At 35.7% G+C, this 14,495-nt stretch overlaps 1 protein-coding gene across 1 annotated transcript in view; it reads left to right on the forward strand.

Annotated features, from left to right (window-relative positions):
• TRDN (triadin) overlaps positions 1-14,495 on the forward strand; it is a 250,735-nt gene that overhangs the window by 91,003 nt on the left and 145,237 nt on the right. Inside the window, 2 exon segments of the mRNA XM_057363578.1 lie at positions 4,968-5,018; positions 11,804-11,863. Coding sequence (XP_057219561.1) covers positions 4,968-5,018; positions 11,804-11,863 — 111 coding nt within the window.

A 14,495-nucleotide genomic window follows, 5' to 3' on the forward strand; every position in this document is an offset into this window, starting at 1 on the left:
ACTACATGATGTATTAGTAGTTAGATAGAAGTTTCTCTAATGCACAGCTTCCTTTCTTCTCCTCCTAGCCCCRCAAGGAGAACTGTCACCCTCACCAGCTGGTACTATCTAGATTAAAAATAGACATCAGCTGCACAATTGCAAATTTCTCCTGAGGATACCAACAGCAAGAGAGTTGACTGCAATTCTTCACACAGACAGCATCTAAAAASACATTAGGAATGACATCTCTCTCATCTTCCAAAGCTCTTAACACCACTCACTCTTGCCTTGCCCTCAGTATCTSTTTCTACCAACTCTTCAGGATAATCAGCTGCCTGCTACCAATTAGTCTTGATAAACTGGCAAGGATGTAGCCCCATTAAATTGCTGGCAATAGCTGTAAGGGTTTTAGCTGCTCAAAAGCAAATTATTAACCTCTGGCTCACCAGGACTCTGAATTGGACTMATTTTCCTTTTCACACTTAAATTTATAAAAGAAATAATTTCAAAGCATTGAAGGTGTATATCGCTGTGTTACCTGTAACAGACTATGAAATAGATGACCAACTGGTAAAATTGTTAGGAAAAATCAGTTCTCATTACATGTAAAATTCTACCTGCTTAATTATACCTTTCAAACACTAGATATATTAAAACTGCATTCTATCTTCATTGCAGTATTTAAGTGGAAATAGGATGGCTTTAAAGATGAAGGTTAATGTTGAATGTCAGGTTCAGAGGTAAATTCCCAGATGTTCTTCTGACTGTCTGGGATACCTTGAGTAAAGCATTCTTGTGCTTGAAATGGAAGCTCTTTTTTTCTCACTTTCTCTCTAATATCGTGGACATTTTTAATATGTTTTATGGGTTTTGTTTTTTTTTTTTTAAAGGTATCTTTCATCTGTAAGATGGAAACTCAGCAGTTTTTTTTTTTTTAAAGGTATCTTTCATCTGTAAGATGGAAACTCAGCAGAGGGTGAGGTGTAGGAGCTGTTTAACAATGCCAGAATGCTACTCACCATTTTATCCTCTAATGAAGCAAGATGGAAGGTTTTGTTTTCCCAATAAGAGAAGAGATTAATTCCTCAAATTTTGAACTCCTGTGCAGTCGAGATGGGATATTTATATCATCTTATAACTCCATGTTGTACCTAAAGTAATTCATGTAGGCTAAGGCTCATGGATGCTGTTATAACACAGTAAAATTTAAATAGCTGAGAATAATGTTGAGAATAATGTCCATTTTACTACATTATAAAAAAAAAAGGACATAACAAAAAATCAAAATAAAAAAAAACCAAAAAGTCAGACAAAGAAGGGAACCAGGAGAATCTCTTCATGCTCTACCATGAGGGGCTGTTCTCTCCTTTCACACTGATGTGAATCTGCACTGTGCTGACCCATACAGATTCAAGGCACTGTAATTATTTTCTCTCATTCTGATCTTCCTGGARCTGGAGTGCACAGCAGTGCTGTGCTCTTGTTAGACACTGTCAAMTGCTGTTAATGAAAATTAGCTGGGTGAGGGGTGGGGAAGCTGCTGCCCAGGCTCTGTTGTTCAGCAGGGATTTTCAGTAAAGGCGCCTGCAATGCTGAGCCTCAGCTGACTGTGAGGGTCTGCTTTGGGTCATCAGTACCTAAATATATCAGCCTGCCAGCAATATACTGGAGTGTGCCTCCTTTCAGCATCTTGAAATAGCCAGTGAGAAGACTCCTAGATTCCCTACTTAGAGATATTTAGAGCAGTCACCCCACATGTTCTGCACACCTGAACAAGACCTGGGGTCTAGAGAAATTAGCACCAAGCAGTATCCATATTTAAGGAAATACTTATCTGTTCAAAACCCATGAAACACAAGGGGAAAGATAAACTTTATTGTCTGCCTAATCATTTAAGAAAATAAACAATGAAATACAACTTTTAAAATACATAGTCCCTTACAATAATTTAATAAACCGTGCTGTCATCTCATAAAGAATCTGGATGGTTGCTGTGGTGACAAAGATTATCCTTGCTGCTACTTGATTCTGTCATTTTTCTAAACATGAATTCGTAATATTTAGGATTTATTAACAATGTGTCACATTGATAGAGAYAAATTACATGCTTTAAACTGGCCATGTAATTCTTCTATGATATTACAACCACTTTGTCAACTCAGCAATAAGATATGATGTGATTACTAGAAAATTAAAGCTATTTGTCATAAAAATGAAGCAGAGAGTATCAGAACTCTCAGAAAACAGCAACAAAAAATCTCGAATAATCTAACGTATTTCCTGATTTTAAATATTTTGAGGTTAGGAAATAGTTATTATTTTCTGTTTTGTAAATTAATCTAGATTATATTATATTGAGGCTAGATTTATATATATTGGGAAAATCTGGGTTATAATGTATCAGAATTGATGTGTTCCAGGCTGCAATTTTTTATGGTGGTTGAGACTATAATGGGGAATTTGTGAAGAGACCTTAATGAAGGGACACTTTGCAGTATGTAAAAGCATTTATGCACGCAAGTGTGTGTTGTGAAGATGTACTTCACTTCTAGGAATTTGCATGTGTTCCTTATGATGTGTGGTATCCCAAATGCAGCAGAAAGTTAGATGAGATTCTCTGTGTGGCTGTCTAGAAAGTATCTTTCTAAAAAGTGCAGTAGAAAATGCACTTTACTGGAGTATTTTTATGAAGCAAGCTTCACTGCTGATGCAATGTAAGCCTGACTTAGGTAACAGCTCTAGAGTCATTGCTTCACACGTATTTTGCAGTCAAACAAGCAATAAAATCTCTAAATCAATGGTAATTCAAAGCTTTTTGGGTTTGGATTTTGGGTTTTTTAATAGTAAAAGTTTATTCTTATACTCATTTTTTCAAGAAAAAAAAAAGCCTATTTTCTGTGGTGAGACAGCAGTAGAGGTAGAAATGCCACAGAGATGAGGCATTTTAAAGCAAGCAAGGAATATGGATCAGTGTAAATGCCTCTGCCTGAAGAATATGATTTATCCCTATTCATCTCTGTATGCAGGGTGACCTCTGGAATTAGGTGAGGTGTGTCTCCACTGTTGCAATGCAGAGGAAGTGATTCAGCTTTCTGTAAGCCCCCTGAGTCACGATTTGGAGAWATTCTGGAGCAGTGGCATGGAGAATTGCTCAGGTGTACCCAGAATCAGGGACCAATCCTCCATCTGTTCCCAACTTGTGCCATTCCTACCACTTATGCTGCCTAAACTTGTCCATGCATCCATTTAAGCAGAACAAGTGGGAAAAGTTTGAAAATCCAGCAGCAGGATTCTCTCAGTCAACAGGAAAAAAATATCCTCACATATTTGAAAGAAAAATAATCCTGGCTCAGCTGAAAACTGGTAAATCAGTACCGTATATTTCTTCCTGTTCTCAGTCTTTGGAGTTTACAGAACTATAAATGAACTGCACACCCAGGCTGAAAAGAGCAAGAAGAAAACAGAATAAAAACTCCTTTTAGCTTAATGACATAATATAATTAGCTTAGTTATGTTTCCATACATTAGTGGCTAACAGTGATATCTATTTTACACTTTGTTACTCTTTATCTCAGTGAAATAATATTCTCTCTATCTGAAGCCAACATAGGCTGATGTCATAGAATAGCTATGGTTTTTGCAAACCATACACAATAATTATTTCAGACATCAAATACTATTCAATGAAAACATTCTACATTGTTTTCAAGGATTTGTGCAAAGATTTGGAGAGGGAAAATTCCATTTTATACTGGTTTTCTTTGGCACTGTGTATCCTGTTACAACCTGAGAAAGAAAGGGTTGTAAGAGAAGGATTTCAGTTGTCTTCGATAGGCATTGGAGTAGMTTCTTAGAGTTGAGGTGCAATATGCATACTTTTTCTCTGTTGGATTAATTTTGGTGTCAGCGTTCTTGCTATATAGACCCTGCAGACTAAAGGCAACAGTGAAATAAAAGGAGTCATCTCCAACAGAGTCTAGAGAGATTTCCATTARCTTTTGTCAAAAACAAAATGGATCCAGTATTTTAGACTGTTTTCTTGCTGCAGGAAGTATATGCATAGTATGATAAACCTTAGTTTAGTATTTATACTCTTAATGACTTTATTTTACAGCTCTAATAAATACCCTTTAAATTTCTACAGCTGAATTCAAAGARGGTTATGCAAGCTTGGTTTAATTCTGGCTTTCTTTTATGAAAATTCAACATTTTGCATTTTCAATATTATCCTGGTTTTGATGCAATAAGGACAATAGAAAAAAAAAAACAGTTATAGAGAGGTATATAGCAGTAATTTAATGTCAATATTAAAGATAAAGGATTTTGTTCAAAAGGAATGGTATAAAAAGGGCAAGTAAATACTGCTCCCGTTCCTCCTCCAGGAAGGCAATTCTCAGTTTTTGCTATACAGCATGATCAAAATGCGTCATTCTCCAAGACAATGGTCCCTTACCTGGGAACTTTTATCTCTGYAGTTTGTACACAACCTTGAGTCTACATTTTATTGTGTGTTGGAGATACCAATTCAGTACACRAGCTTTAAAAATTTTAGAAAATGTAGTAAAAAGAATATTTTTTTCTTCCAAAGCTAATTTGGAAAGCATAAAGTACTAATCTCGGTAAACAACTCAAGATACGTACATAAAATGTTTAGGAAAAACATGTTTTCTCTGATTCACGACCTACTCGTGTTACTGTACAGCTATTGCAGATCAGCAAAACCTATTCTTGCCTTTTAAAGTAGCTCAATTAAAACCAGAATAATTCTTAAGACACTCAATGTAATAATTTTTATCCATGTATATTGTCTGTGTATATATAAAAAATTGAACTATATTATATATAACTCTGGTGATAAAGCCATGGTTCTGCCACAATATTTTCTAAACAATCATTTTCTGATTTTTTTATTATGAGAATGCATCTGATATTTTTTGTGTGACAATTAATTTAATATTTAAAAATCTGCTTTGCATTTTTTTCAGAAATTCAAAAACAGAAAACAGAGAGACCTGAAAAACGAACACCAGCAAAGGGTAATTATTTTTTTGACTGTTTGCCTGGATAAATGTGTGCAAAGTAAAGTGTCTTTATCAACKACATATGTTATTACTGTTGTATCATAGAAGTATTCAAAGATGAATTGACACAGACTGCAGATGATCAAAAATTCATGTATGCCTTAGCATTAACAAAAAAAATGTAATTTTATGCTTGTGTGGCTACATTGAAAATGCACATTCATAATAAGATTCTCCTGCCCAAACTTTTCCAGAAATCTTTTTTTCTAGCAAAGGTGCAAGAAAGTTGAGTGTTGATGAACTTCCTCTGGTGCAAAAGGCATGAAGTGTGTTGGGCAAGGAAGAAAACAAATTTATAGGCCAGTGGGTGCCATCCAAGTCAGGAAGTCATAGTTGAGAGTGAGCCAGGTGTGTATCAGAGATAAGAAAAACTTCCATTTTAAGAACCTACCCTTTTGCAGACTGTTTAATGTAACTGGCACTTTCCAAAAATCCACAGAGAAACTGGTTTGGACTGGTTTTCAGAGATCATGTAAAGGAAGGTGTTTCCTGGGACATCTGTGGTGTTTTTTTGCCTAACAAAGCTCCTCCATAAAGGCTGCATAAAACTTGACGAGGATCCCTCTGATGTATTGGTGCTCTGCTTGATAATGGCAGGAGGAAGCAAGAAGGAAGCTTATTAAAAATAGTGGGTGTTCACWTAAACCCTCCCTTGTGCAATTATATTCATTTCTATATGTATTCTTAGTGTCTTTTTATAGTGTTTTACACCTCTGGAARATGTTATTATAGTATTTCACACCTCCAGTTACGTGTTAATCAGGGTCATCTGGACTGCTTAGAATTGTTTCTCGTTTACTTAATAAATCATGCTGCATCAAAATGAATTTTTTAGGGTACCAGTGGGCTAGTGAGGCAATAATGAACTCAGATCCATTAGCAAGAATCGCAGTTAAGGCCTTTTCAATCAATGTAATCTAAAACCACAAATGATATTGCAATCTTGACCAAAAACAGCCTCTTGTGCACCATTTCATCTATACAGAAGTGCATTTCTTTAGAAAGAAGAACATTAACATTGCAGAAATTATTACAAACTTATAAGATGCCATAAAAAAAAAGGGTTCAGGTGTGGTTAGTTGCATCCCATTATTCATGTGCCKGGTAGTGCAGTCTTTAGTTATACAATCGCTTACTGAAGCACAAAACAAATTTATTTTCTATATTTTGTTTTCTTGTTTAGTTCCAACAATGTGACTGGTACATAGGAGGAACAATTACAAGAAAACATTCTGTCTGGCCTCAAACTACAATGTGATAAAGGCCTGAATCATTAGGGAACTTTATTGCTACTCTCTAAAGTACCTTCAGGAAGTATGTACTAATACAGTATTTTATTGCTTTTAATAGGAAAAATCTAGMGGTAAAATGAATGTTTTTAATAGCAGCAAACAATGGGAAAAAAAATTTCAGTCCTTGGCCCAAAATGTGAGAACACTAGAGTTTCAAAAGTAATTTAATTATATTTTTTTGAATTGTCAAATCCTCTGAGTCCAAGTCCCACAATTTACAAGGGAGTCCATAAGCCTAATTTTTGAAAGATTGAACTGAAATATGAGGAATAGTTATAATGAATAAAAATCCCAGGTGGAAGTGGCTGAAATTATGTGATCCAAGCAGTATTGAGAGCCAGGGAAACTGGTGCCCTAAAATTTGCTTTTAATTAAATATTTYGATAAACTACTGGTAATTATGTCTATTTCAATTATTGTAGTCAATTTGATCCTGGAAAGAAGAAATACTCTGAGAAATTATTCCACAAAGCCTTTGGTCATGCTTAAGAACCCTGAAATCAAATTATTTCACGATAACGTGTACACATAAGCACAAATTCACTACAAAGGAGAGTCTTTCCAACTTGATATTTGAGGTATTGATACTTTCACAAGTGCCAGTGGCACCCCGAGCTGTATGAGCAGGAGCCAGCAGAGGCACGAGGGATTGATGATCCACCTTACCCAACTCTTCTGAGACCAAACCTAGATACTGTGTCCACTTCTGGGCACCCCAARTTCAGGAAAGCCAACCCTAAACTGGGGTGAGTTCCATGTGGGGCCACTCTCATGGTCAGGGCTGGAACAGGTTCTGCCACTTTGTGATGCTTTGTAGCTTTTGCAGGACTCTGAGCTGCTGCTGAAGACTGTTTAAGAAATAGGTGATATAATTGTTATTGCTATTACTACCAGTAAAATTTAACTGCACATTGTTTTGGCAAAAGGTAAGAACAATAATAAAATATAATGAGATAACAGTATATTTAAGTACAGAAATTCTGTCTGATGGAATGTCCAATGATAATTTCTGATTTTTATGGAAAACCAATTTTACCAGTGAAACGAATTGTCCTGCATTTCTGGGAAACAGCTCTAATTACAACAGGTATTGAGGGGGAATTGGGAAATGTTGATTTGCTTTGAGGCTTTTCCCAAAATCACTTTGTTAATACATTGTTGTTGGAATGAAGTATGGAAGAAAACAGTATAATGATGGTTACTGCTAGCAGACRTATATCAAACCAGTGTGATTTTAGGGCAGATGTTTTTGTGCTTCTGAATTAACACTAGTTGTTCCAGGGTTTTTTTTCAGAATGTATCTTTGAATTCAACCTGATTTCACRAATAGAGTCCAGATCCCTCAAGACTATTTCATTTACTATGCAGACATATCAACTTGTTATTAGGGCTGTATTGATAATGCAAATATGAAACATCACAGAATAAAGATATTGTATTTTACCATATGGAGAAATTATGAGATTATAAGGACAAATATAATACGTTCCCATAATTTAATTTGCTCTAGCTRGAAGACAAAGTATTTGAGACAGCTAAATAGATAAATAAAGCTAGACTATACAAATCTGTAGTAYGTTAGAAACCCACACAACTTCAGCAAGTTAGCAAATTAAAAGGTATATTTCTGACACAGGGGCTGTCTAACCTCATTTCTGAAGGCACTGCTGCAAATATGCCTGTGTTAACTTTAAACTGGAGAACCTGGTGCAGATGGCAACAGAGCTGTGGTTTCCTTAAATTATTTATTTGGACCAGGGAGTCTATCCCCTCTCCAGACCAACCCCCTCACCCCCTTTTTTTTCTTCCAGTGTTCCTTCAGGAAGAATTAAGTTATAGCCATCTAAAATTACTTTATTTCCGAATGAAAGCATCTACACAGAGATTTAATGCTCTCTGACTAATGCACTCCAACTTCATYGTATTAGTTCATTTATCTTAACTTTCCTGAGAGCACTGCCCCGTAGACAAGCACTTAGTCTGTGAGCTGAGCTCTGCTTCATGCTTYCTGCACTCATCACTGGGCTTTGTGCTAAGCAGCAGTCTTAAGACTTACTCAGCTGGAAACTATTTTTACTTCTCTTAGGTGTGGAAGCAGTGTCTTGCRACATCTCTTCTTTCTGCACTTTCTGTTTTGGTGTATGGAATCCCTTTGTTGGAGAACTGTATCGCAGAAACATTAAATCACATTCCCCTTCACTATGTCTTCAATTTGATGCAAACAAAATCTACTATGATGACTGAAATTTGAAAAATCCTCTCATATACATCCTATGCTTCCTATTTTTGATTTTATGTGAAGTAGACAGCAATTTTAAGTTTGAAACACGTTGTTAAATTACCTTAAAATTTTCCATTATAAGCTCCTATTTTAGATTATTTATAAATTTATCACACTCCAGTCACTGAGGATGAGATTTCCCATGTTCATCTTTTTTGCCTCAGGCTGAATTTTCATTCAAAGGCATGTAAAAATGTTTCAGCAATTTCCAAAATCTAGGTTAGTGGAAATTAGGTTGGGGTGTTGTATTTTTTTCAAATGCTAATAACAGTTCATTCTGAGCTTATGACTTCTTGGTATTTGCAAGGAAGTCCAAGAAAATTTCATTTGTGGAAAAATTTTAGCTTCCACAATTGTCATAAATCTATGGGGTTTTTTAAGTCTAGTTATTAGTTTTTCCTCTGGATGATGCCATCATCCTAGCAGCAAAAGTAACAAAAGGAAAGAGGTGATCTTTTAATTACAAAGTGTGTCATAAAACTAATAAAATGGTTGAATTGAAGTTGAATGAACAGTTTTAGTTTCAGCATTTTTGAGCTGAAGAGTGTGTAAGAAGCCTTAAAATTATGTTTATGCTTGTGCTTTACTGGTTTTTGTTTTGTTTTGTTTTTGTTTTGTTTTGTTTTGTTTTGTTTTTTGTTTGTTTTTGTTTTGTTGTTTTTTTTTTTTAATATGAAAAAGAAAATCTGATCAACTCTAATTTGTTTCATAGAAATATTTCAGTATGGCCAGCCTGGCTTATTCTAAAATTTAATGCTTGCACCCAGCATTGTGGGCTTGAAAAAAGTCATGTATTAAGCCTTTTACAAAGAAAAAGATACCCACGTAACAAAATGTGGAAAAGATCTGTAGACAGTGATGTATTTTCTATGGCAGAGCTTTTAGGACTACATATGGAGTTGAACATCAAAACCTTTAGGGGAAAGTTAATATGTTAAGGAATATCAGATTTAAATTTGTCAGATCAAAAGCTTCAGTGGATTTTGTTGGTCTTGTGATTGAAGAGTCAAAAATGGCCAGTGATCACAGCCCTGAAACATGAACACTTTARTTTTTGGCAGCACCTGCCCTTCCCGAATAAGGGAAACCCTAGCTCTGACAGTGCCCATAAGAGGTAATGATAAACATTACAATCTGAGATTAGCAACCTCTGAGGCYGTGGGGATATCAGCACACAGGATAAGGCTCTCAAACTAACCAGAGATCACCTTCAGCCTATAATTGGGAGGAGAAAAATAGCTTATGCTTATGCCAGCCTGGTCTCTGCTTATCCACATTCCAGGCTCCCTGCCCAGATACATTGAGTTACTTTTCTTTCTCAAGAAGGGGCCAACTGATCCCTTCTTCATGTTTTCAGTTGTAGTCCACACAGATATTTATACATCCTTGCATTTTAGTTATTTGTGTCGTTTTGAGGATGTGAAACAAATTAGGTTTTTTTGTCCACTTTCAGGTCTCCTGACATTCAATTCAGTTAGTGTTGTTCAAGGCTCATTTTGTGGGTTTGTTATGTGTGTGTGTGTGTGTCAGTTTTTTGTTTTGTTTTGTGTTTTTGATTGGGTTTTTTTGTGTGTTTGTTTGTTTGTGGTGTTTTCTTTTATTGTTGTTGTGTGGGTTTTTTTCCAAAACCATGAAATAAGGGAATGCTATGTAAAAACTACAATAAATTTTTAAAAACCCACAATAGTCTCTCTTACACAAGTAAGATGTCCTGTGGATAAAAACAAGCTTTCTGATTACCAGTCTGTTCTGCATAGCTGAGCTGTATTTTTTGGCCTAGAGGCTYCAAGAGCTTTTGTCTGAATGTGCAGAAGCTCATGTTTCACTCGCATTGACCATCACAGAGCTATTGTTTGCAAAACTGTGCTGTTGGCCCAGCCAAAACTGATAAAAGAGTTTGGCATGGAGCCAGCACCTGCTAATACAAAYGTAACGTGTAAAAGCATGCTACAATTTCTGCAAAAAATGCTCAATTTAGAGAATCTTTTTTTTCTGAGTGTGTTCTAGACGTCCTAAAGCATTTGCACGGATTGCAGTCCGTTATTCATTCAATAATACCTTTCTGGTGCTGCTGAATTCTTCACAGTCTTGGGTTTTTTAGCGTAAATTTACTGTCCATATTCCTTCAAGGCTTTGAAAAATCTCTCTTCAATCTTTTTCCCCTCTACTGTTTGTTATCAGCAATAATTTATTTGTTATGACTGGAAATTAATTTTGGATAATRCAAACAGACATAAGACATAATGAATTTGCTGAATGTTCTGAATGACTTTTCTTAATGACTAGGACCTGCTTTTTAATGTGAGTATTCTCAGCCAACAAAAAAATGCTTGCCCTTTTGTGAAATGACGTTCTCTGCAAAGCTGGTGAAATGAATTGATGCAAAAGCATATGTGCTTGTTTATAAAGCTTACTGTCTTCTAATCAGAATTTTGTTGACTTGGTCCCAGGAACCTGGGTACTGATGAGAAAATATTTTTTCCCTGAAATTACAAAATGCTAATCTTTTAGAAGTACAGGTTGAGAAGGATAAAATCATTACTGTGTGGGACTGAACCACTYTGTAACATGGTCTGAGATCTGGGTGGGCAATAGAGTTCGTAGGGACTTATGTTTGTCTGCTTCTCCCAAGACATGGAGTCAGTTGTGTTTTGAACAGCTGCTCTTCCTGAGGTTACACYCTGATTAAAAGAGATGTTTTCTTGTTAATCCATCCTGTGACGGAAGTAACAGCTAAAAATAAAGAAAAAATAGCATAGAAAGCAATATGCTGGTGGGTTTTTTGTTAAGAATAGAAAGCAATGTTGTCAAGSGCTGAAAATAATTTCCTCTGTCAGAAATCTTGGAGTCTTAGGGTGCTTGTGTAATGGGACCAAAAGAGATAGGATAGATTAGATTGAGGTTGCTGAGTAATCWCTTCTTTCCAAAAATATGGTCTAATATCTGAAGTCTCATTCAAGGAAAATATTTCTCTTGGACCTGGAATTAAATATTGACATTAGAAAGCTATACATCATCAAGTACCTGTGACTCAGAGGTAAAATCCATTATTTGGTTTTACAAATGTTTTTCCTTGATCACTTTCATGAGACATTAAGTGTGCGTAATACATCTAYCTTACAGATTTGTTGTGAGTTGGGGTTTAATTGTTTATTTATTATTTGTAGCAACGCACAGAGAAAAACCTGAGAAGCAAGAAAAAATTGAGAGGAAGGAACCCCTAAAGGGTATGTATTCAGATTTTGATAACCTTTGTCCTTTTTATTAGTGGTTCGGAATAGTTTAACTTATGGATTCTTAGATTGTTCTTGTGGATCCCAATTATGCTTAAGGATGGACGAGGTGGTGTTTGAAGGAGAATGAGCATTTTAGAAACAATTTGAATTCTTCACTTTACAGAAAAGCTGAAATTATATTCAGAGATTAATTAATAAGCCTTTACTATACTATTAACTTATGTAAAGTGTTCTGTATGCCCAGAGCACAAATAGGTGTCTTTTTTTTCTTCTTGAATAAATCCAAGCATATTATTTGTCCTTGAGAATACTTCTGACCAAAATGCCATGAGTAAATTATAACATACTGGAAATGGTCCCTATAGACATTCTGCTTTGGAAATCTGCTTAAAAAAAAAAAAAAAAATCCTTCATACTCATTTCAGAGACATTGGGGAGAGATTTTAGAGAGAATTGAAGAGCTTCTTGCTGGTATATGCCAACAATAAAATACAGATCTATTGTAGAAGTCAGAATCAGGACACTGCTTATTCTCCATTCACAACTCATGAGCTATCTCTGGGTTACAAGAGACTCCAYCTAGTTTGCCTTTTGTGACAGATATTTTAGCAAAATGGAGCATGCCTGCTAGTCAAAACAATTTAATTCTCCTGAGAACATGTCCTTTGCACTAAATTATGGCTAATGAAGTCTTGGTCTGGAGGAAGAAACACATTCTGGAAGAGCAAACAGGCCATAATAAATCACAAAAAAAAAAAAAAAAAAAAAAAAAAAAAANAAGAAGACTGAATATCCAACCACAGCAGACTTTTTCAGGCCAAGAACACAAGTGAGGATGCACCTCCTGAAGGCTGTGCTTGACTGGGCCTTCTAATGGTCTCTAATTGGAGCTTTTACATTTCATATAAGTAATTCAAAATGCATCGAGTTAACAAGACTGATTTTAGAAGTTAATGGCAGGAATATAAATTGTCTGTTAGAATGAATATTTATTAGTAGAAAATGGAATGGTGATGGAAATTTTTTCTGAGATTTCTAAAAATGACAAAGCAAAGAAAATAATGTCCCATATTAAARCATGAATTTGCCTTTAAGGCTTCTGTTATTATGTGGAAAACTTGAGGAGTTCTTCATTTTGGTTTCACAGAACAATAATGCTTAATGTTTTTTCAAGTTTCTTAGAACATTAAAAAGAAATCTKAGCAAATCTCAGATGGCCAGTGGGAAAACAAAAGACCATTGTATTGCCTTAACTTTCCATAAACCTTATTAATATTCTGTCTAGCAAATAGTATTTTGTCTTTAAGTGAACTCTTTTGTTTAGTCAACTACTGCCAAAACTGCTACTGAAACATTATTGTGTATAGAGATTCTCTGTATTCACAGTATTAATAAACATTCCTTTCAAACTGTACATTAAATTTCAAAACTACAGCTATGSATGTGTGTCTTTCTAAGGTCCAATTCATTGTAGTGTGACTGGGACACTCCAGGGACTGCATGCCTGTATTGTAGCTTCATTTCTACATCAAATACACTCCCTTTTTCAAGACTGAGCTAATGGAGGATATAAATAGCATCCTGTTCTAATTTATAATCAGCTTCTGGGATGAAGTTTAGGAAAGTTATTTAATGACACAGAGAGTAATTAGAAGTGTCTCAGTCACTTAGCAGTGCTTTGGTCAGAGATGTCAGCCACAGCCATATTCTCATGTATACATCAATATATTGCCTAAAATTTTTGTAAGCCTGAATATTCCCTACCGCTCTTCTTTTGCATCCAGTTGGATATGAAATTCATGGTACTGTAAAAGAAGTTTCTTATCGCCTCATGTTAGACAAAGGGATTTTTGCTAAACTTGGATGAAATCTCCACAGGAGTTAGAGTTAACCTAGGCTTGAGTTTTCATGGCTGATTTTTCTGAAGTGCTTTAAAACCCACATGCTTTTTTTTTTTTTTTTTTTTTTTTTTTTTTTTTTTTTTTCTGGAAAATTATAGTGTAAAATCCTAAGAAAAGCAAGTGGAAAATGCTCCGTGAACAAGTGGATGGCATAATGCAGTTTCCACTGTCATAATGTTAGTTTTGCTTTGCACATACTGGGCATCTAATTATGGTTCTGAGATCGTCATTGCCGGGGACTGATCTCAGCTGGTGTCCATTACCATCTATCTGTATCCATTACTAGCTACCCATATCCATTACTGGTTATCCATTTCAAGCCAGCTGGCAAGTGACAGACGTATCATTTGCACATGTGATTCTCTTACGCGCTGAGATTGGTTCCAAGGTTTTTACAACCTGTGTCTGACAGAGTATGGGGTGGCCAAGGTGAAGCCCTCTTTGTATCACAGGCAGCAGCATTTGCTGTGAGCTGCACCTTAGCACTTGACAGTTTTCTGAAAGTCTCTCTTCTGGAATTGCAGACAATTGCAAGAGATGATGTTRTGAGGCAAACAGCTGAGGCATGTTACCATGGCACTGACTTGTTAGCCAGAGCTGGCTGCTCACACCCGTGTAGTGTGATGTATGCTGAGAAAATATGCAGGGGGCAGCTCAGGGGTAACACACTCTGCCACTTAGTTTCCTAAGGCTTATCTTGGTGCAATTGTTTTGGATTATTA

Source organism: Malurus melanocephalus, unplaced genomic scaffold (genome assembly GCF_030028575.1).
Source record: "Malurus melanocephalus ecotype Western Australia unplaced genomic scaffold, MMel_1.1 scaffold_29, whole genome shotgun sequence".
In the NCBI taxonomy this organism is placed as follows: domain Eukaryota; kingdom Metazoa; phylum Chordata; class Aves; order Passeriformes; family Maluridae; genus Malurus; species Malurus melanocephalus.